General features: G+C 43.7%; 1 protein-coding gene and 1 long non-coding RNA gene across 5 annotated transcripts in view; one reads left to right on the forward strand and one right to left on the reverse strand.

Moving 5' to 3' along the window:
• The window catches only part of ABCC5 (ATP binding cassette subfamily C member 5), an 85977-nt gene extending 63170 nt beyond the window's left edge, over positions 1–22807 (reverse strand). For all 4 annotated transcript variants that reach the window (XM_082692429.1, XM_082692432.1, XM_082692431.1 and 1 more), the window contains exons 1-2: positions 22682–22807; positions 18750–18933 (exon numbers count right to left, since the gene is read on the reverse strand). In XM_082692429.1, coding sequence (XP_082548555.1) covers positions 18750–18878 — 129 coding nt within the window. In that variant the 5' untranslated portion in view covers positions 18879–18933; positions 22682–22807. The remainder of the gene's footprint in view (positions 1–18749; positions 18934–22681) is intronic.
• Positions 11900–13556, forward strand: LOC309847830. Its single transcript, XR_014302651.1, has 2 exons — positions 11900–12147; positions 12722–13556. It is a non-coding gene; the product is annotated as an uncharacterized lncRNA (long non-coding RNA).
• Positions 22808–24749: the final 1942 nt, after the last annotated feature.

Raw genomic sequence — 24749 nt, forward strand, 5'->3', positions numbered from 1 at the left:
CCAGTCCCAAAACCAGGTGGTTGGGGCGGCCCCTCCTGCAGGGACGGTGGGAAACCAGCTACCCCAGTCCAACCAAGGCCCCACGGAGCCATTGATCCTTTCACCTGAGCCAGATTCTGACTTAGAGGCATTCAGTCATAATCTCCTGACTCTTTCAGGATCACAAAATCTATTTCCTCCCTCCTATGTCTTCCTTATACCTGTACCACTGCAATGGGTTGCTTCTGATAAGAGCTCCTGGAGTGTAGGCTCCAGTGAAGTAAGACCTCTCGCTTGTTTGTATCCCTGGCCTCTGACACAGTATAGAGCTTGGGACCTACTTTTCAAATGTCAATTAAGGGGCACCTGGGTGACTCACGTCAGTAAAGCATCGAATTCGACTCAGGTCATGATCTCAGGGTTGTAAAGGCAAGGCCTGGGTGGGGCTCCCAGCTGAGTGTGGAGCCTGCTTATGATTGTCTCTCGCCCTCTGCCCCTCCCCCCACGTGCTCATACACAGGCGCACACATCCACTCTCTCCCTCTCTCTCTGAAAAAAAAAAGCCAATTAAAATATCTTCATGTTGGCTCACGGTCCGCATTATTATCATTGAATACCCTGTGATATACCACTGAGGCATCTTCTTAACCATTCTATTTCTGTTTAGATTCTCCACTTGCTTATTTTTAACACTATAATCAATAATTATAATTTATGTTTTTCTTTCCAGTTTACTTAGGACAAGTTCCTAAATAATGGGGGATTACAGGATTAAGTAGTGAAGCTCCTAGCAATTACCATCTATCCAGTTTGTTCAATTAACCTTATTACAGAATATGTAGTCCAGGATTACTGCAAAAGAGAACTGTTGCTTTGCAAACTGGTTCCTGTACAGCAGGGCAAGAAGAGCCTGAAGAAAGAGGCAGACCGCTCTAGACTGGGAGGCAGCAAGTTTAATAAGGGAATTTACATGAGGCTTACCTTAGGCAGCCACAAGATGAACAGACCTCAGTGCCTGCCCACCAGGCCTTAAGAGTTGATGCAGAGGCCTTAACTGGGTTTAGTCACATAAACCATCCAATGGTCTCAACACCACACTACTATCTCACAGCTGTGTCCTGGGAACAGCTTTTTGGAGTGGGGAAGGGAAGCAGAAGCTATGTTCCAAGGAGAGCGGAGAAAGTCAGGAGCCTGTGATTGCCTAGGTGGAGCTCACGGGTCAGGTGGCAATCATATTCTCCTGATGACCTTCCCCAACACTCCAACCTCCAGGACCAGCTCTTCCACAGCGTGACCTGCCTGAGCAGTCAGCAAGGAGTTTCCCTCGCATAGAGGTGGCCCCTTTGATGGCTATCTGGCTGCACTGGAGGCGGATGCCACAGCCATAACACAGGCACATAAAAAACACAGATTAAGGTAATGATTCCCAAAATCAGTGCTAACTTTTCCACCAAGAGTCTCATGTTCCAAGCCACTGATTCATTAAGTCTCCTAGGCTGGGAGCCGGATCACTCAGGGCACTTACTTGTGCCCTGTTTGATTTAATAGAAATGATATATTGGAGACTCATCAGGTATGAACACACAGGATTCTGTTTGGGCAATGGCACAGGTGCCTCCTGGCAAGGCAGTAATAATGTCCAAGGCCATTCTATTCTGGAAGAAAGCTTTTCTCATTAGAGACATCCAGTGTTCAGTAAGGACAGTCATTGTTAGTTATCATTTCTGTAATGTCCTCCAGACCAACGGAGGGAACAAAGAAGGCACCCAAATGACTGTATCAGTGGAAAACAGAACATACCCACCCAGCCTCGAGGAGAGGGAGACTGGCAGCTTTGGGAACTTGACCTGGTTGTATACACCATACATAACCATACATACTGGTAGGGAGGCAGCACTGGTAGGCCTAAGCGGATGGACTGGGGATGGGATGTGCCAGACCAGGACACCCACCTCTTCCCCTCTTTCAATGGCACATGTTCCATTCCAGTCATCATGGGTTTCAACAACAGGATCCCAGTGGAGACTGAATAGTTCATCATCCAGGGATGTGAACTAAGTCACCAATCCAGGTGAGACATCTCACTGCAAATTCTAAGAGATGACACATTTCCAGGCATGATGGGATTTGGTGTTCTCAGCAGCATAACATGTTGATCCATGGTGAAAGTTGGCACAATGGCTATTTACCAAGCCATCCATACCTTTACAATGTTGGGTGCCTCAGCAGGGATCCCCTGTCTGGCATATGTGATAAGAGGTCTGACTGGTTGATCATACAAATGTATTAAAGCTGGGACAGTACTTGAACCCACCTGGCCAAGGGGTTTTTATCTATTAGTAATTAAATCTGCTACTTTAAGGTTCCATTTTTCCTTTCTTCCAACCCTACTACTTGCAGGTTATAGGGGCAACCTAAACTCAATATCATGATCTTTTGCCCAGTTAGAAACATCATGACCTTTGGCGTGTGACCACTGTCTGATTGATTGAGGGAAACTGTACATGGTACTCAGCTTCTCTAATTCCCTCATGGTGGCAGCCCAGTTTGCATGGCAACAGGGGAAAGCTTGGGTTAGCCAAGTGTTCACACAAACCAAGGCATATTTAGAACGCTCGCTCTGACAGAGGGAGCCAATATAATCAATTTGCCAATCTGTCACAAGCTGGGAACTGCAGTGGATGGCCTCAGATTCCTTTGGCAGTTGCCTTGGGTATTATTTGGAACACAGAGAACATACTGTTCCTACATTAACTAAATCACTGTATGTCAAGGGCAATCTGGCATCCTCAGCAATAAATCATTCCACCTGGGCACAATGGTGGCTGCTCTTCCCATGCATTAGGTCCGCTACACCTACTGAAGGACTCACACCACCATGTCAGAACCTTATAAGCGGGAAGGCACTGAGACTATCTCAGGCTCTTGCAGGTAAACCCAAATGCTCCCCCACACATCCTGACCCCACAAAGGCCCACTGATAATCATCCACTTCTCAGCTTCCCATTGTCCAAATCAGAGGGTTAATTCCTTTAGAACAGCCCAACTGTTGGGGCAAAGGGTTAACAGCTAGGACTCATGAATGATCACCTGCCAACCACTCTGAGTTCAGCCCACTGGCTGTTACACTGGCTGCTGCCTGAGAGGCTCTACCTGGAGGTATGCTCTGTACACTGCTAGAAACTACTGGGGGATGGGGTTTTATCAGGTTTCTGCTCCCTCACATGGCTGGGACCAAAATCCTAGGGGTACTCTCTCTTTCTGTTGTCTCTGCCATAGCACCTGACCCGTATCTTCCAGAATCACACACACATCTCACACAAATGGCAGTCCTGCTTGGCAGATGCCTAGGGCTTTAAGCTACTTCACTAGATTATTATCTTCTCCAAAGAGGTGAGCTGCTCTGATCCCCAGTCCCACACATGCCCTTTCTTTGCCAGGTGGAAAAAAGGGTAAAGGCACTGCATCAGGTGGTGAACAAAAGTCCTCCAGAACTCCCAAACTTCTACAAAGGCTTGAAGCTCTTTCACATTCTTAGGGGATGGACAGGCTTGCACCTTATCAATAGTTTCTGGGATAATGCCCATCTTGACTCCTAAAAACTTCACAGCAATGCCTGGGCCTTAAATGTTCTGTGGGTACACTCCTATCCTCTCCCTTACAGGTGTTCCAGCAAAATCTGCAGTGTCCCAAAGGAGAGGCAAGTTTTCACATGGTAACATTATATCATCAATGCAATAGGCCCATTTTACTGATGTGGAGAAGGAGAACAGGGACAAGTCTCAGGCTACCATCCCATGATATACTGTGGAGCTGTGTGTGTACCCTTGGGGAAGCACATGAAAAGTCCATTATTGCTCCTGCCACATAAAGGCAAGCTAATCTTAGTTACCAGAAACCTGTACCTGTCAGAGTCTTTTCCATGAATCTCTCTGAAGATGAAGCACTTTTGCAAAAGCATCAGAATAAAACAATACATGTCTGTATAATTGACAAAGGACTTAAAAATGGTCACAGTTAAAGATCTGATGAAAGTTCATGATAACATGGTGGACAGAGAAATTTAGTTATTTCTGTGATATCCTTTTTAAAATAATAACTAGGATTATAACTGAACACTATACCAGGACACATCAGATCTTTGGAAATTTTGTATAATTTCTGGAGCAATGTGAAGAAAGTTTAGCATCACTTCTTATTTGACAGTGCTTCCCATGAAATTTAACATGCCAAATAGGTGTAATTAGATCAATGTCTTCCTCTCACAAGGACAGAGAACTCGGGTACCTGGATGGCTTAGTGGGTTCTCCCTCTGCCTTCGGCTCAGGTCATGATCCCGGGGTCCTGGGATAGAGCCCCACATCGGGTTCCCTACTCAACAGGGACCCTGCTTCCCTTCTTCTCTCTCTGCCTGCCTCTCTGTCTACTTGTGATCTCTGTCTGTCAAATAAATAAATAAAATCTCTAAAAAAAAAGGACAGAGAACTCATCTTTTGAGACAGTCCAGGGACCCTCTGAAAAATCCCAAAGTTAGTTCAAAGTCAACAAGACTTCATTAGAATTTGATTTATGGGAACTTTGTCAAAAATATCAAAAGGCTTAAAACAATCGATTAGATTATAGGCTGCTGTGAAACAATACTTATTCATTTTGCCAAAGTGACAGTTAAAGACTTCAAAAACTAATACAGAAAGTTACAGAATTGTGGAAAAAAACTTAGCTCTTATAATAGAAGAAGACTCAGTTTTCTAAAATAATCAAAGACCTGATAAGATAACATGAGGCACAGGAAATTATTTCCATAAAACATAGAATCTTTGTTTTCTAGGCAGATTACTTGAAAGTTAAAGAAAAACCATTCATAATCTCATCAGGAACAGACCAACAGTCCAAGAAAACTTTGTCCTTTTAGAAGATGAAATAAAATTGTTTCGGTTTTACATGAGTATATTATTCATATTAAAACTTAAAACTGTGATCTGATGAGCACTGGGTATTATACACAACTAATGAATCATTGAACTTTACATCAAAAACTAATGATGTGCTATATGTTGGCTAACTGAATTAAAATAAAAAAAGTTTTTTAAAAAACTGTAAAATTTTTTTCTTTAAGCCAATTAAATAGAGCTCTTTTACACAGTAATTTTGACAATGCCCTCTGGAGATAGAAAAACATCACATATATAATATATATCCATGGATACACATAACATGCAGACATACCCAAACCGAGATCCCAAAGCTTTCATTGCAAAACTCGAGCCATGAATCAGACACCACTCAACATGGCTAAAGCTTTCTGGGGCAAGAGAGCTTCTACAGCAGTCTGTATTCTGAAAAGCCTCTTTTCCCCCATTTATAAATTTAGCCTCTGTAGGCAGTTTTTCAGTTATCTCCTAGGGTGTTTACATTTCAAAGACATGATAAAATTTACAACCTTAAGGGAGGGGCAGAAAGAGTGTTAGTTTTATATTCGGAGTTTTTTGAGTAATTGGTATTTAGAACTTTCCTCTGTATTAGGGGCTGGACAGCACTGGTGTTTTGTCTGTTTCACTGTCAATCACCACAAATAGTGTCCCTTTCATTCTATTCTCTCTTCACTTTCTAGCAATCTCCTCCCTTAGAGTCCTAATCAGGCTTAGTCACAGGTGCTCAGACCTCAATCCACAGCTGCCTGCACCCTCCTAGCTTTGCAAAATGGCACGCTGGGGTCTCTAACTTATTATCTTGCTCTCCCACCTTGTCTGCTACTTCTGAAGCTAACAGGGTAGTGGACAGGTGCACATTGTTCTCTAACTTCAGCCTCTAGCTGGGCGTCAGTGGCTAGCAGAGCTGCCTGCAGTACAGACCAGCTCACTGTGGGAGACCACCCTTTCCCTCCTTTGCCGCAGTGTGCTAGGTGTAGTTTCTCAAAAGTACATCAAACCCACTGGCATTTTTAGGGCGTCCCAGTACTCACATGCGAGTCCACAAGCATCTAACAAACAAGCCACCACTCCCCACCTGAGGATGATAGCCAGCCAGGGATTTCCCTCAAGGAGGATGCCTCTTTCCCGTGGCCACTTTGTTGGTCTCCTGGCTGGCTTGCCAACTGTTGGTTTGTAAACTGGCCCCCATACAAGCAAGCCAAGGAGAAAGAAAGAGCCAAACCACTCCAGGCTGGTAGGTGGCAGGTTTAATAAACAAAGGAACTTACACATGAGACTTTTCTTTCTTTCTTTCTTTTTTTAAGATTTTATTTATTTATTTGACAGAGAGATCACAAGTAGGCAGAGAGGCAGGCGGGGCGTGGGGGAAGCAGGCTCCCTGCTGAGCAGAGAGCTAGATGTGGGGCTTGATCCCAGGACCCTGAGATCATGACCTGAGCCAAAGACCGAGGCTTAACCCACTGAGCCACCTAGGTGCCCCAAGACTTTTCTTGAGTGGCCACAAGATGAGTAGATCTTCACTCCCCCTGCCAGAATCTTAAACATTTATACAGAAGCCCTAACCAGGTTCAGTTACGTATACAGTCCGGATGGTCTCAAGAGCACATTACTATCTCAAGGCTGTGTCCTGGGAGACAGAAAGGCAAGTGGCAGCCACATTCCAAGGACAGGGGATGGGAGTGAAGAGCTTCCCATTGTAAGGGTCCAGCTCATGGGTCAGTTGGTGGTTACATCCTCTTGATGACCTCCCCACTAAAGCTAATTAAAGACTGTCAGCTTTAATACTCTGAGTTTTATTTCGTTGACCTGATGCTGCCTCTATCCCGCCTATCCCGGGGTGTTAGCAAGAAATAGAGGAAGCTAGGGCAATCTACCTTGTTTGTAGCCAGATCTCATGACTAGCATGGATCTGTAAAGGCAAACTGCTTCCTCTAAGAAGACAGAAATATTTGGGCAAACTAACTTAAAATAAACCAACACAGCATTTACTATGTGCCAAGCATTGTTTCAAATATTTTATAGATACTTACTTACTTAAATCCTCATAACAACCCTAGGAGGTAGGGACTATTATCTCTCCTATTTTACAGCTGAGGAAAGGGAGGCACTTAGATGTTAAGTAGCAGCAGGGATCTGAATCCAGGCTCCAGAGCCAAGGCTCTTAATTACTATGCTACTTTCCTTTCAAAGAAAAAAACAAGCAAATAAACCGTACTGTACAAGATGACCTCAAATGTACCTTTACAGTCAGCTCTCCTCTTTTCCCCAGGAGGAGTATCAGATTAAAATAAACTATGACTCTCTAACTATCTCAACTAATCTCCATGATAAGCAAATGGTAGTTTCCAAAGTCAAAGTCACAAAGACATGATTAGAACACCAGAATGTAAATAAGCTTTTACCTAATTGCAAAAATGTACTTCCTGATTATTTTTAAACCAAAGGTAAACAGATGTTAAGATACATACATTACAGACTTACACTGAAACATAAAATAAAATTATCCTTATACCACCCTCCAGTAACTGCACAGATGTCTTATCCTTCTAACTGTTCTACTGGCCTAACTTCTCTCCCTAGGCTTCCCAAAAAAGCTTACCTGGCCAAACATGCCAGGAAAAAAAAATTATGTCTCTTCAAAGGTAAAAATAAATTGATCATACCATATTAACATTCTTTAAAGTGAGCTATCAACATTCTAAGGTTGATGAATTAAAAATGGAAATGAACCAAGAGAAAGGAATTACTATATTCAAGCCATAAGGGTTTACTATATGAAAACGTAAATAATATAACAGGGTAGAGAAACATGATTCAGTGAATATTGGTGGGACAAACAAGTAACAGATCAAAGGTGAATTAATTGAGATTCAGATTTCCCTCTGTGGTACTGTGATTTATAAGAGATATATATATTTGGTGACTCAGATAACCAAAATACATTTTCATATATGTTTGGTCTTCATCCACACGTACTGGATCACGGCTCCAAAACCCCTTAGAACTTCCTAAGTGCTGAGAGTGATAAAGGTGTCTTTTATATAGTCTTAATGAAAGACTTTTGGACTCCATCCAAGGTTGGGGACTGACTGCTGAGAGAACCAACCATGTGATTAAAGGGTTGGTATTTTCAGTCTTGCCCCCCACCACGGGGCTGTAGGTTGAATCAGCCAATGGCCAATAACTTTGTCAATAATGACTATGTAATGAAATCTCTATTAAAAACTCAAAAAGACTAGGTTTGGAGAGCTTCCAGGATGGTGAACTCATGGAGATTTGAAGAGGCTAGAGCACCTAGAGGTCCATGCCCTTTCCCCTATCTTGCCCTGTGTTTCTCTTCATCTGGCTGTTCATATATTTTATCATATCCTTTAATAAACTGATAAACATAAGTGTCTCCCTGAGTTCTTTCTGTGAGATGCTCTAGCAAATTAAAAGAAGTTTAAGGAGAAAGTTGTTGGAACCTCCCATCTGTAGCCAGTCGGTCAGAAATATAGGGAACAAACAACCTGGGGCTTGCGACTGGCATCTGAGGTTGTGGGGTGCAGGGCAGTCTTGTAGGACTGAATCCTTAACCTGTAGACATAGGAGGGTGATTTTTCTTGCCCTGGGGGCATCTGGCAATGTTTGGAGCCATCTCTGTCACAACTGTGCACCCAGCGGGCAGAGGCCAGGGATGCTGCAGAACATCCTACGAGGCACAGAACCCCCCGCCCCCCCAGAAAGAATTCTCTGGGGGCGCCTGGGTGGCTCAGTGGGTTAAAGCCTCTGCTTTTGGCTCAGGTCATGGTCTCAGGGTCCTGGGATCGAGCCCCGCATCGGGCTCTCTGCTCAGCAGGGAGCCTGCTTCCTCCTCTCTCTCTCTCTGCCTGCCTCTCTGCCTACTTGTGATCTGTCTGTCAAATAAATAAATAATTAAAAAAAAAAAAAAAAAGGAATTCTCTGGTCCCAAAATGTCAGTGGTGCTCGGGTAGCCCTACATGGCTAACCAGTTCACCTAGTTAGGATTTCACCTGTGCTGATCTGGGGGATGTACTTGTTATGTTACAGTACTTTAAATTCTTTTTAGAAGTAACTCTTTAAAGTTTCTCTAGAGAGTGGGTAAAGGCACCCATTTCTCTTTATTTCTCTTAACACGCACTGCAGACCAAAAGGCTCTCCACGGCCAGATGACTCGGCCAGAGAAAGGCAGCTGCAGCAGCAGATTCATTCCAAAGGGAAAAATACTGCTTGATCTGGGAGCTGAGAAACATGAAAGCAGCAAATACTACCACCACTTATATCTTCCCAAGGATTATGTAGCTAGGAGATGCTGAGCATTTTTTGCCCTACTAAGGCGATGCTGATGGAGCACAATGGTGGGGGGGGGCGTTCTGGAGAGCTCAAAGGGGTCCACGAAATCAAATAAAGGTCAGGGAGACACACAGTCATATTCATGTCCATCAGCTGAGTGAAACAAGGACAATCTGATGCATAAGCAAAGGGAGATCCTTGCACAAGAGACTTGCCCTCCGAGGGGCACAATGGCACCATCCCCATGGCTGGGATCATTGCCGCACCTATCACACAGCATGGCCGCCGCTTAACTCGTTTGTCTCATTTGAACAGGCTGCCAGAGCAGAACGTCTGCTGACAAGGCAACTGTGGGCTTAGCCCTGCATGGAGGCCCCGGGGACAAGATACCAGGGGCCAGAAATCGTTCCCCAGGCTGCACAATCCCTTCCTGACAGCAGGACAACAGCGGGGCAGCCTTCCTAAACCCGGCGGCTGAGGACTCATCCAAGTTGTTCCTGAACGCAGGGAGCGCAGGAACAGACTGGCAGCGCAGAGGCGCCTCTCGGCTTCCAAGGGGATTAAAGGCTGCACCACTCCCGTCTGGCACACCCCAAAGAAACAGCAGGACTTGGGGCACCTCAGAAAGGATGGGCCTCAGATCCTACAGCCCATTCTCCCCCTCCTCTCCTTTAATTCACAAGATTTTAACACAGACTCGGAAAGGGCAGCCTCTTAGAAACCTTTCTGGCCTGAGAAAAAGCTTTTCTACCCTGTAGAGGCCTTTATGACAAACATCTAGACAGACAAATTTATTAAGGGGAACTCTTATATGATCAAGAGACTCAAAATCTTAAAAATTAAGTTAAAAAGAAATTAAAATCTTATTTTAAATTAGAAAAGAAATTGAAAATGTGATACTCTCCCAAGACCAACTGACTTCAGGCATTGCCATCCTCCCCACCTCGAACAAGACAAAGAGAACGACCAAGGACATCTCCTCTCCCAGTTCTCATCCCATCCTTACTGCAATGGATTAGGAACATGATCTTGACTATCGTCAGCTCTTTCCTTAAGAACTTCCACATGAGTGGCCACTTCAGAGGGATAGCAAAATTCTAGAAGGCAACCTTCATGAGTTCATCCAGAAGACCACTGGATAGAACTTAACACCAACTTCATGGTAAACAGATATTTTCCTACAGCTCATAATCTAGCATATTCTAGTAATCCGCAGGAATTGGAGGGCTTTCACTTGTTTCATAAACTTAATTCCAAGGAGCTTATTCGAAGTTCCTATTATGCTGGGGTGTGAGATTAATGTTGTTATTACAATGATAAGGTCTCAAAGGATTAAACTGAAAATGAACAAAGGGAGAAAAAAAGTTTTCTTACAGGAAACACTTGGGAGCCCCACTGGCTGAGGGGATAAGAAGAAATTTTATCTACAGCAGAGGCTCTCTGTGCTGGCTATACATCTGGATCACCATGGCAGCTTTAAAACAACAAGGATGCCTGCCTGAGTGCTACTCCAGAGACTGTTTAATAGTTCTGGGATAGGGCCCTGCAGAGGCATGGTTTTTAATGTTCTCCAGGTGATTTTAATATGCAGCCTAGGCTGAGAATTAGATTTAGAAAGTAGAGTTTTGCTCTTTGGCATTTCACAAAATCTCTTCAAGACTGCCAGGCTTTAGCTTTAAAAAAAAAAAAAAAAAAATCCAAAGTATAATTTGTAGATAAAACTTCCTTCAGTGCCTAGTACCATGCGTACACCCACGACCAATGCTTAGTGCTTCTGTCACGTGACCCCACCCTGCAGCGCAAGCAGCAACCCCTGACCAGGGTGAGAAGCAAACACAAAAGTGAAGACTGGGGCAGCCTCGCTCTTTTTCTACTTCGAGAACACAACATTTAAGAAAACCAAGTGTCTGCTCAACACCGTTTCTGCTTCAGTAAACGGAAGTTCTCATCTGATATCTAAGGAGAATTAAGCCGATTTCTTGAACTGCTAATTTATAAAATAATCTTAAATAATTAAAACATATATAAAGATCTAATTAACTAAACAGACTAACTCCCTAAAAAGAGGATAAGAAGGGAAAGGACAGACAAGCTTAATTCTGCTAATTAGTGAATTTCAGTGTACCGAATTAACTTCACATTAATCTGTCATTTTGATATTGACAGGTTTGATCATTGCAAAGACTTCTGGAGGCCCTGTTTCTGTTCCCGGCATTGACCTTTTTATTTCTGATTAAGAGAAAAGGAAAAAAAAAAAGGTAAGACATGAAAGAAAGCCTTAGCAGAAGGCTACCTAAAAGCAGAACCAAGATTTCACTGAACAAGTTTTCATTAACCATTTGTAACGTCCCAATTATATATCTTAACAAAATAAAGACTCAGATATTTAAAGCTGCTTAACATACAGGAAACTGTTCCAATACTTTTCTTCCCTTTTGGCAGAAAGCTCCTTTAACTCAGGCCAACAGGCTATATTTATTTGCCTGAAGCAGCATTTCCTAGGAAAGCAGCAGGCAGCAGCCCTACTGCAGACAGCAGAAAGGGCTCCTGATCGCGGCAGCAGGCCAACCTCCGGAGACCCACGGCTCTGTAGAGTCATTTCACCACGCAGGAAAGCCACTGGGGCTCTACACCAATGACAGAGCTGTTGTCATCTCCGCCAGAGGACTCTGGGCTGCTATTGGAAACCAACACCTGGCACCATGCCAAATCACCGTATCACACCCGGACAGAGCTTTATAAAGCTTTATAGATGCCTACAGGGAAAGCGGGGGGGGGGGGGGGGGGGGGGGGGGGGAGCAGGTGTTCCTAGTCATCCTATCACTGACTGCCCAGAAAATCTGCTGAGTCACTGAGTACCAATCAAGAGAAAAAGAATGCAGAGACAGCAAATACTAATCTCCTTCATCCTGCTTCTCCTTCTTAACAGCAAGTGGACTCCCAGGTAATATTCTTAACTCTGAAAACACAAGGGCATAGGTTAAATTCACATACCCTTAGTCCATACAGAAAAGCTGAATTCAGAGTTCAAATCTCTGAAAGTGTAATGTACTAGACGAAACTACTTTTTAACAGTGATTGCTGCTAGGTAGAGGGGTTAAGGGTGATCTATGTTTTCTGCTGTAATCTTCTAGAAGTTGCAAAGAGTGTATATTGAGACCACAATTCATTCGTAATAATATGCCTTAGAATCACATTTCTTGGTAAGAGATTAGACTCACATCCTTGAGCCCTGGGATATAACTTCAGCTCACCAAAATACTTCAAATCATTAATTATGAAAACTCCAACCAAGGCTAGAGGGTCAGTCTAACACAGAACTAAAGGAAACACAAGTGAAGGTCAATGGACTTTATGGGTACTTGCTTTGCTACCTTTTCTACCGGCAGAATATTCTAACTTGGTAGAAAGAAAATTTCACCATTGGTGCGCTTTTGAGAGAAGGGGAAAAAAGAGTGAGCAGTCATAATGGCATATGAGTTAACTTCTGCTTATTTCCATTCTTCCTCTTTTCCTAGATTAGACATGCTTGTGAAAAACAAGTCACCCTTGGCTTTGGCCTGAGAGCCTCAAGCAAAAACAACCACCACGATAAAAAAGCTTAGAGAAGTATCAAACAGCTTTGTCCTGCTTCTGCTTAAGTTTTAACTTAAAGCAACTAAAATCCAAACTCTTTGGCCCATTATTCAAGAACACACACAGCATCGGAAACTCACGGACCCATCCCCCTACATCTGCGAGTCCACACTTCATGCATAAAGCCAACAGGGCCTCCTCCTCCCTATCCACAGAGATTTCTTCTGCCAGTTCTTCATTCCTCCACATTCTCCCTATTCCTAAAGTCTCCAATCGGTGCCACCTCCTCCTAAAGTCTTCCCTGACCTCGGAGACCAAAGCATTCTTTCCTTCTTGCTAATTTCCACAGCACCAAAATTACAGTCTCCTAGGTACATGTCTAGGAGTTTCACATTCTGTGTATCAGGACAGGCAGGTCCCCCCATCAGTTTCTCTTCATCTGCTCCAGCCCACTTTGTTCAGGAATGTGTGTGCATCTTGAAGACTGCTGAATAAAAGATGAATAAACATCACATCTTCAAACAAACCAACCAGGGCTTGTGGTATTAGTGATGTCCAAGTATATACTGAATGCAGTTGTAAGAAAAGGAGCCAGGGGGCTGCCTGGGTGGCTCAGTGGGTTAAGCCTCTGCCTTCAGCTCAGGTCATGATCTCGGGGTCCTGGGATCGAGTCCAGCATCGGGCTCTCTGCTAGGCGGGGAGCCTGCTCCTTCCTCTCTCTACTTGTGATCTCTCTCTGTCAAATAAATAAAATCTTAAAAAAAAAAAAAAAAAAAAGGAGCCAGGAGAGTCTGTTTCAAACAAAGGGTTAAGTCTGGGTTAAGGAGCAGTCTAGACATGATCTTCATGTGGGTTCAACTAATGCCAGCCTAATGCCAAGCTTAGTCCTTAGGCTCAAAAAACTAACAGCAGCAGAAGGGACGCCCGTACACACCTCAGGAGTCAAGGATGTCTCCTCAGCCTCAAATCGTGCATGGCCACCAGCATTCACTTATTAGTCCTAAACAAGGTGAAGGGTGAAGATGACTGATTTTACCTTAATTATCTCTAAGCTGATAGGACACGACTATCTGAAGATGTGACTGATGAGAGCAGTTTTCCCAACGGGTATTCCAAAAGAAAGATTTGGTCACAGCACAAAGAAATAGGCAAACTGTGTACTCTGCAACTTTGCTTAAAGCTTGAGAGGAAAAATCACTGGCCTGTTCAAAATCAGAATTTGTTTCTGGGTGCTTTGCTTCTGACTTATGGTTTGACACAGTTTCACATTTCCATGTCAACTGAACCCATGAAAGGCTAATGGAGGTGCATAAAAAGAAATAAGAGCCACAGAAGGGTCCTTTCTTTCGTTACGTGGAGGGGCTGTTTTTTAATTTCCGATGGATACCTGGCATCTGAGAGGTCCTATTCCAGATTTCCTCCTTAGCAACTAATAGAGAAATGATAGTTATGATCCTATGACATGAAATTGTAATTTCCTTTTTTTTTTTTTAAGATTTTATTTATTTGTTTGATAGGCAGAGAGGCAGGCAGAGAGAGAGAGGAGGAATCAGGCTCCCCACTGAGCAGAGAGCCCAATGCGGGGCTAGATCCCAGGACCCTAGGATCACAATCCGAGCCAAAGGCAGAGGCCCCAACCCACTGAGCCACCCAGGAGCCCCTGAAATTGTAATTTCTAACCAATTAGCTGCTTACATTTTTTTAGAAAATACATGTTTACACAGCCATCCTGCTTCCCAACTACTTAAATTATCCGTTTTTATACCATCTCTGAACCAGAAACATTTTATCATCTTGCTGGTTCTGTCAGCAAACCGCTAACATATGAGACAAGTTCAAGATAAACATGTTTAGGAAATTTGGGGTTTTGACAGGTAATATTCAAGATTCTAGGTAGTATGAGAACTTTTAAAAACATTTGATAGTTACACATTCATTTTAATGTATATAAAAACCAGGCTGCATAAACCTGTGATTTTATTGCTCTGGTCAAGACTGAGCAAAAAGAAACCCAGTAGATTAAAAGAAATACATGGGTGCCTGGGTGGCTCAGTGGGTTAAGCCTCTGCCTTCAGCTCAGGTCATGATCCCAGGGTGTTGGGATCGAGGCCTGCATCAGGTTCTCTGCTTAGCAGGAAGCCTTCTTCTCCATCTCTCTCTGCCTGCCTCTCTGCCTATTTGTGATCTCTCTATCAAAGAAATAAATAAAATCTTAAAAAAAAAAAAGAAATGCTTTGCCTAAAAAAAAGTTCACAGGGTACAAAGGATAAGATAAAAATCATGAAAACAGTACTCAAATCATGAAACATGAAAGGATAATGAAAATGAAATTCACATGGACTCCTAAAATTTTATCAAAATGGTTTAACCTTCCTGTTTCAAGATAAGACTCGATCACATGAAGGAAACTTCCTGTCTGGCAGCTGACTTAATAATTTAGGGGACAAAAGGCACAACAGTATCTCTATTTCCAGTTCTTCCCCGCTGTAGAGAAGAAGCTGGGCTGCCACCACTGCTGCCTAACGTCAGTTCGACTCTTATCACCTGGACAGGTACCCTGGCCCCAGAAATTTCACCAGACCACACAGTAGCTTCCCAGGTTCCCACTCTTTCTGCTTTTTTATCAGCCAACCTTGGGCAAGCTTGCTCACTCCCCAGGTTTCACCTACCAGGCTTCACCTACATGGACACACTGATGACTTTTTTTTTTTTTTTTTTTTTTTTTTGCCTGTGCTCTACCTACCTACTGATATCTGGACAGGCTCAAATTCAACATGCTCAGAGCAAACCCATTTTCACCTCCTGAATCTTCTTCTCTTCCCATATGTCAGTTTGGGGATTCATAAATTCTTACTATTCTTCTTCTCTTCCCATATTTCAGTTTGGGGATTCATACTTTTAAATTCTTACTACCAATCCCATACCTCCCAATACTTCCTTCTTCTTCCAGAGATGCCCCTAAGTATCACCCCTCTCCTATATCCTCCCTATTAGGCTTGGACACAGACCTCTGGCCTCTCTAAAGGGGACTGGTTTAGGAGCCTCCTGGCTGCTCCCTGTATTTAGTCTCTCCCTCCTATCTGGGTTTTTTTTCCACACTGTCTCAAAACTAATCTTCTTAAGATAAAAATCAAGTCTTAAAAATCCCTTCTCAGCACACTATCATTAGTGATTGGGTAACACAAATGAAAACTACAATGAGGTATCAGACATACCTATCAGAATGGCTCAGATAACATACTGATAATGCCCAATACTGGCAGGAATGCCGAGAAACAGGATCGCTCATATATTGTTGGTGGGAATGTAAAAGTGTATAGAGCCACCCTGGAAAAAAGTATTGAAGTTTCTTATACAACTAAACATGCACTTACCATATGACCCAGCAACTGCACTCCTGGGCATTTATCCAAACAAATGAAAGCTTACTCACACAAATCCTATACACAAATGTTCAAGGCAGCTTTATTTATAACAGCTACACACCAGAAAGAATCCAGAATGTCCCTCAACAAATGAATGGTTAAACAGACTGTGTTTCCTCTGTAGTATGGAACAGTACTCCCCGTTACAAGGAAAAAACTATCTGTGACAGGAATGCTACTCACAAAAAGAAAGTTCTGATACACATAACAAAGTACATGGATCTCAAGGGAATTATGCACACTGTAAAGAGCCAATCTCAAAAGCTACATACTATGTGATTCCATTTATATAGCATTCTTAAAATGACAAAATCACTGGGTGCCTGGGTGGCTCAGTTGGTTAAGTGACTACCTTCAGCTCTGGTCATGACCCTGGAGTCCGAAGATCGAGTCCCCAACCAGGGTCCCTGCTGAGCAAGGAGCCTGCTTCTCCCTCTGACCCTTCCCCTTCCCTTTCTCAAATAATAAATAAAATCTTTTTAAAAAATGACAAAATTACTGAGGCAGAGAACAGATTAGAGGTTGTCTGGGCAGGGGGGAGGAGGAAGGTGGCTATGAGGAAGGTGAGGGTAGCATGAGAGATGCCAGTGACGGCACTGTTGTGTGTTCTGACTGCGAGGTAGTGGTCACACAAATCTACACATGTGGAAAAAACTGCACAGACTATATACACACAAACCAGTACCCACAAAACTCTAAGGCCAATTAAGTCTTTTTGTTGTTGTTGTTTTAAGATTTATCTACTTTTGAGAGAGAGAAAGAGAGCAAGCACAAGGGGGTTGAGGGAGGGGCAGAGGGAGAGGGAGAAGACGACTCCCCAGTGAGCAGGGAGCCTGATGTGGGATTTGATCCCAGGACCCTGGGATCATGACCTGAGCTTAAGGCAGATGCTTAACGGACTGAGCCAGCCAGGCGCACCAAAACCAGTTAAGTCTTAATAAGGTATACGGTTATATCAATGTTGATATACTGTACTACAGTGATGCAAGAAGTTACCATTGGGGGAAGCTGGATAAAGTGTCCATGGAATGTCTTTGTATTGACCCTCCTCAATAACTTCTAAGAGCTCCCCAGTGGTCATAGTAAGTTTCCCTAGCATGGCATGCAGAAGTTTCTTTCACATCTTAAGCTCTAGACTACTAGTTCTCAGATCTAACATTTACCGAGCATAGGCTATGAGGCATTTTGTAGGTATCATCTCATTTAATCCTCAGTGATCCCATGAGTTAGGTTCCACCATCAAAAGCATTTTATTCATAAACATAAAGCACAGATGACACAATAGCTTGAAAATATCGCCACCCAATCATCCTTCCAAGCCTGGCTCCAATGCTACCTCTGTGACTTTCACCAGAGATAAGAGCTATCCTAACAGTGCCTAGCTCGCAGAAGATAGTCAATAAATGTTTAATATAAGGCCTAGCCAAATGATAAAAATCAGTTACAAAACTGGCACCCTAAGGATCTGACAGTGATCACTCTGACTATGCTTCTCCGAAGTTAAGCCTGAATGAGAAAGCACTGTGTAATACACAGTGCAGACAGAAAACACCAATCAGTGAGAAATGTTGATTAATAAGGCAAAAGCTTTCATACTGAAGAGGGACAGATAATGTCAGGCTAATGAAACTCCAGTGTCAGCTGTGAAGTTCATATGATTCTCAAATTTGCACATAAGAAATACAGGAACACAAACCTCACCTTCCTAACCCAATTATCCCCATTCTTCCTTATTAGTTACTTTTGCAATTGAAGAAAAGGTATGATTTTTTTTTTTTTTTTCAGAAGAAAGACATTTCTTCCAATTTAAAGATTTTATTTATTTTTTTGTCAGAGAGAGAGAGAGAGCAAGAGCGAGCACAGGCAGAGAGGCAGGCAGAGTCAGAGGGAGAAGCAGGCTCCCTGCGGAGCAAGGAGCCCGACTTGGGACTCGATCCGAGGACACTGGGATCATGACCTGAGCCGAAGGCAGCTGCTTAACCAACTGAGCCACCCAGGCGTCCCCATTTCTTCCAATTTAAAATGTGTATTTCATTATTTCCCTTGGAGAAAACTAGATTCTCATCTAAAGACTCCTTCACATTCATGGATTTCCTCAGAAAACTTAAGGGTTATACTACAACAATCTAGAATTGCTCCAGTACTCTGAAATCTGAATGAGTCCTTCCAAACAATTCACCTTTAAATACAGACAACAGAGGTGGTGGTGGGGGGGGTTAAGTATATGCCTGAAGGTTAATGGTTTGTATTCCCTCTGCTCCCTCCCCAGCATCCCCACCCCCATCCCTACAAGTTGACCTCCCTTAAGCAAAGCCTTTCCAGAAGGCACCAAAGGCAGTGTAAGCCAGAGAGAGAACTCAGAGGAACAGGTGGGAGGCTGAAGCCAACCTCTCCTCCTTCACGTGCACCTGTAAATTCTTATCAGTGACCTAAAGCCAATAACAAAAATGAAAGTTCTTTTTAATGAAGCATTAAAGGAAGAAAGAAGGTACGGTCTAGTGCAGCAAGCAGGTTAGAAAAGGGATTCAGGAAAGGAAATACTGACCGGCCGAGTTCTCTTGTATTTGGAGTCCTCGCGCTCTCTGTGCTGCCCAGAAGTGCTGGTTCTCTCCCTCACACTTCTATAACCAGGACTGGGGATGATATATTCTTTTCCTATGTCGATATCCTTCATCTTCTCTGAATGGAGATGCCAGGGCTCACAGACTTTTGGTTTCACTTGAGAATTTCTGAAATAAAAAAATCCACCAAGGAAGAACACTGCACTTTAAGGATACCAGAACTTGAAAAATAATTTTCAAAACTTTTTAAAATTTCATCAAGGGAAGGTATTTCCTAAGTTGTGCTGAAGCATATGCAAAAGTACTTTAAAATAGGAAGAAAGGGGGGCACCTGGCTGGCTCAGTTGGAAGAGCATGTGACTCATGATCTCAGGGTCATGAATTCCAGCCGCACACTGGGTGTAGAGATTAAATAAACAAACAAACAAATAAATAAATAAAATGGGGGGGGGACAAAAGCATTAATGTTTTCTTACCATTATATCTATAAAAAATAATTTTTCAGAAATGTTTCAAGTGCCATTTCATTTTTGAAAGAAAAAAATTCCAGTGTAGTAGAATCAAGAATTATCACTTCCCACCTCTAAGGGGGAAAAGAAAGATTAGAAAAAAATAAACACACCAATAAAGAAAGACTGCCCCCTTCAACTAAGCTTAAACCCAATGTATAGAGCATATAGATAAGTCTTAAAAAAAAAAAAAAAAAAAAAAAGGCTTTTAAGTCTGTTACAAGCATTACAAACTCCGTAATTTTACAATGGGTATCATTCCTCCTACTAAATGTCATTAAATGAAAACTCACAAAGCACTTATTCTACCAATGATATCCCGGCCTGCATTTTTATAATCAAGTAATAGATTAGTTGATGTTATTTTATTTTTTAAGATTTAATTTATTTATTTGACAGAGATCACAAGTAGGCAGAGAGGCCTGGGATCATGACCTGAGCCAAGGCAGAGGCTTTAACCCACTGAGGCACCCAGGCGCCCCAGCTGATGTTAAAGCTCCATGAAGTTACATGGATACAATACAAATCAATACTGCATCTGGGCACCTGGGTGGCTCAGTGGGTTGGGCCGCTGCCTTCGGCTCAGGTCATGATCTCAGGGTCCTGGGATGGAGTCCCGAGTCGGGCTCTCTGCTCAGCAGGCAGCCTGCTTCCCTTCCTCTCTCTCTCTCTCTGCCTACCTCTCTGCCTACCTGTGATCTCTCTCTCTGTCAAATAAATAAATAAATCTTTAAAAAAAAAAAATCAATACTGCATCTTAACTTTACAAACAAATTCCTCTTGGGCCACTGAAAGGGTTCTAGAATTAGACAGTGGTGACAGTTGCACAAACCTGTGAACGTGCTACCCAAACACTGAGTTGTATACTTTAAAGGGGTGCATTTCATGGTATATAAATCATACCTCAACAAAGCTGTTATTAAAATACAGTAACAAAAACAAACTCCCCATCCTGTCCTACAAAATCTTACCTAGTATCTACCTGAAACTCCATTCTAAACCCCAGCTTGCCTGCCTCCCTTTAATCAATATCCTGTATCAACTCTGGTTGCTTCTGAGAAAATAAAGCACACACATTCCCCTTGAAAACATTCTTCCCACTCCGAAATGGTTCAACGTTTCCCAGATACAAGCTGAGAAAACACCTTTCGAACCAGCCTCGCTAACAATTAAAGAAGTGTAGCCTTTTGGACTCCATAAATTCCTACTTATCACTGTCTGAAAAGCACTACTCTGCGGACAAAATTCTGACAGCTACAATTCATTTTTTAAGATATCAAAGAAAGGGAGAATACTTACTAAATGAAAGAGGACTAAATCTCCTCTATACAGACGTGCTTCCAGCGCACAAATATCTTGACTTCTGGTCTTTCAGAAGTCTGGTTCAAGTAACCTGAATTGATAATGCCAAATTACTTATCTTAACAACAACAACAAAAAAGTCACCTTGTCCAAGGACAAATGGCACCATAAAGAACACCAGCTTACAACCAAGAGCACAGCAATCACATCACTGAGACCTCGTTAAGCCTAAACTATAAACAGATCTGGCACCTGCCAGTGTCCCCACTGTCGCACAGATCAGAGTAATCCTTCTCGTTAGGCGGATCACAGAAGTCCAACCTTCCTCTCAAAAGGTTCCCTAATGCAGCTGATTATGTGGAAGCTGAAAAGATTAGTCCTCCTTTGCAAAAAGGCAGGAGGAGGGAAGTGAGTTTGAAAGGGACACAACCAAACTAATTCACAATCTCAAAAGCCGTGTCAAGAAGAACATAAAGCACATCTCAATCATCTAAGAACTCACCATAACCAAAGTTCGTTCCAGTCACTTTATTTCAAGTTATTCTATGTCGGGGTGGGGGTGGGGGGTGGGGAAGCAGTCTTCCATTACCTCTAACACTCTTGCTTCTTTAATTTCCTGGGAAAAGAGGCACAGCCATGAGAGTAGGCAGGCCTTGAGTAGGCACAAAGTTACTATCTCTTGGCCTTGAACATAAGGAGGGTTGCATCTTCCCAGGGTTGTAAGACAGGGCACCCCACACGGAGGCCCAAGAGCTAGGAATCCTGATAGGTTGTAGGAATAAACTGACAAAGGATCACTAGTCCTGACTCTTTTGGATTCTACGTGTATTTCCCTATTTTCCTCTGTTCTCCCTCACAGTTGCTCAAAAGTTGTATTTAAATGCTAACTTGCCTCAGCTATCAAGAAAGGAAAAAAGGAAAGGATTTTTTTTTTTTCACGTTTGAGTCAGAGCTCTACAATGGCACTAGCGGAATAACCAAAGTGGGAGAACCCCAAAGAAGTGCCCAGACTCAAAATCAATAGAGCGGAGGCCACTGGGTCAGCTGCCTTGTTTATCAAGGCTCTCCTTCCAGTGGTAAAGTGTGGACCTTCTCCCTGCACAGTGATGCAGAGGAAACTGCACTGGGGGGCGGGGGGGGGGGGGCCGGGGGGAGTCCACAGGATTACAAGAACCGTAACTAGCCAGACAGGTGTCTCCAAATTGCCTTCGTGACAACATTCCTTAGGTATCCAACTTCAGGAATCTCATTGAGGCCCTGCGGCTGCACAAGACCCGAAGCGATTTGCCACCCGCTTGTGCCTCCAACATTCCCCACCGTTCACTTAGGCGCCAAACCCCTTTACAACCTATCCATCTCTCCCTTCAAAACCTTCTGAAACTTTGCCAATCATTCCCGTGCCCAGCTGCCTCCTGCCTCCCCACTGCTGTGCCGAAGCCAGATGACCCCCGTGCAATAAACACAAAGCAACGTGAGGCTTTGACGGGTGGAAGTGGAAAGACACTGATGACAGCTAAGAGATTTTGTGGTTCCATGCTGGGCTCTGCCCTGGGTTTGCTGTGCGTACTTCTGTCATAAAGCTCCATTTATCCATTCGCAAAAAAAACGAAAGGATGACTTCTAAGGTCGCTGGCAGCTCAGAGTCGCCGGTGTGCGGCTTGAGCGGGGGTGCCCCAGGCCGCCCTCCCCACAACCATGAGGATAGGGGCTTCTCCCCGGCCAGCCTCGCCTGGGACGCCCTGACCCTAGGGCGTTCCCACCGCGCGTTCGGGCCTGAGGAGGCCACCGCGACCCACACCCACGGGCCGCGGGCGCAGCACCCCCTGGTGGCCGCAGCCGGGAATGTAGCCAGCGCTCCCGAACCACTCATCCCACCCTACCTGCCTTGCGACGCCAGGATCACGCCACCAGACCTCGGGGGTTGCGTCCCAATGAAGGGCAGCGGGAGACCTGAAGGAGGCCAGGCTGCCCTTATCGGGTCTCCGGTTTCCGCCGAACTGCTCTTATCCCCGACCCGAGCCCGCCACCCACGGACGGAAAACACAGGGGTGACCCCCGTGACAACCAAAGGCGATGGAAGGGGTGCGGCGGTAGCAGCTACCTACCTGTACCCCGGCTCCAGGGCGGCCGTACCGGCCACTCGACCACGCTCCCGAGCATCAGCCCCGGAGCAAAACAAGCCTTTATAGCGGCATTGGCCGCTGGACTGCGCATGCGTGCTGCACAAAGGCTCCCCGAGCCTGAAGGGAATTGTAGTCCCCCTTCCAGGAGCCCGAGGCTTAACACACTGCAAAGGACTCTATTTCCCAGAAGCGCCACAGAAGCCCTGGAGGAGGTGTAGGGTGCTCCTCCTTTCCACCGCGCTCCTGCCTCTGCACCGTCCCTTTCAGAGCTGCTGCGAGCCGGTCTGGAATTTTCTCTGAGGCCGTGTGCCCCAGTGGGTGGTCGGGAGGGTTGACAGGAGGTCTGTGTGGGCGGGCAGCTCGGTCTTCGCGGCAGGACGGACGCGACGGTGTGCGGCCATTCATGCACCAGAAAACACCGTGAAGGTCATCAGCGACCGACCAGCCCCAAATCTCTCTTACGGCACTTAACATTTTAGGATTGTTTGCTCAGGATTCGACCCTGCATTCTGCACCATCACCTTTCTCACTTTTATCCTATTGGCCTTCCCATAATCTTGTGCTACCTGGTTTCTAGAGAATAAAAGGCGAGGATTGCGGGTTCTAGAGTAACAAGAGCCTTAGATACGGTGTGCCAACTCCTTTTGGAAATCAAACTGGGGTTCCCAAAGAGATTGATCACAGTATGTCTCTTTGTGTTTGATCAGTACCTTCAACAGGATCTTAACATCACTACTCTTCTGCTGAGTTAGCCTACTCTGTATGTGGTGCTTTACCCGAAATTCTTGTTTCTTTTAATCTCCATAACAACACCTTGTGTAGATATATATTTTCCATTTTGGAGATTAAAAAAAAGAAGAAGAAGAAAGTAAAGTGAATTGTTCAGCTTTATGCAACTAGCTAATTCATAAAGCTGAATTAATTAACACGGTGTTCCTGCCTAAGGATGGATTAATAGGCCAATGCAACAGAACAAAAAGGCTAGAAACAGACTCATGCATATATGTAAACATGAACTGTGACCGAGAAAACAGTACAGATCAATTGTGACCCGGAAAACATTACAGATCAATAGGGAAAGGAAGAAGTTTGGATAAACAGTGCTGGCACAATTGGCTATCTGTATTTTTAAAATCTCAGGGAATTACATCAACCCACACAAGAAAAATCAATTTCAGGTAGATCAAAGGCCTACCTGTGAAAGGGAAAACTTTAAAACGTTTAGAAGAAAATGTGAAATATCTTTATGAATTTGGGAGTAAAGAAGTTCCAAAACAAGTTGCAAAAACAAATAATAAAGGAAAGATTGATACATTTTTAGTACATTAAAATTTAAACTTCTGTACAAGAGCCATAAAGTGAAAAGTGAAACCACAAGTTATAACTAAAAATGTTTGATACAAAATGTACAAATAATTTCTACAACTCAATCAGAAATGGCAAATAACCCAGTACAAAAATAGGCAAATAATTTCATCCATAGTAAAGGAGACCTGGGCAGCCATTCAAACATGTAAAGACACCCAATCAGGAAATTAATCAGGGAAATTATAGTTAAAAGAGCAATGAGATACTATTTTATGCCCATCTCATGGAAAAACATACGCACTCGACACCAGCAACTATTTTCAAGGATCTAGAAAAACAGGATATTTCACACATTGCTGGCAGAATGGGTATCAATCGATAGAACCACATTAAAGAGCAATTTGGCCATATTTAGTAGCTGGGAAATGGGCTACAGGGTTTTATTGTTAGGCCCCTAGCAGACCCCTAAAGTGTAGTGGATTAAAGTCAATTTTACCTTTCTCATAAGTAGAAGTCTTAGTTAAGTATACCAGATCAGTTGTGTAGTCCTGCTCCTCACAGGCAGTTGGAGACCCAGGGTGGTGGTGATTCGGTCAGCTTCAACATACAGCTCCTAGAGTTGTTCTACTCATTGGCCCCACCAATCACCAAGTGGAAGGAAGGCAACAGAGAATATGGAGAGGTGTGACCTGGTGTTGAGGCACCAGCAGGGAGGCAACACACATCATTTCCATTCACATTC

Source organism: Mustela nivalis (assembly GCF_964662115.1).
Source record: "Mustela nivalis genome assembly, chromosome: 1".
Classification (NCBI taxonomy): domain Eukaryota; kingdom Metazoa; phylum Chordata; class Mammalia; order Carnivora; family Mustelidae; genus Mustela; species Mustela nivalis.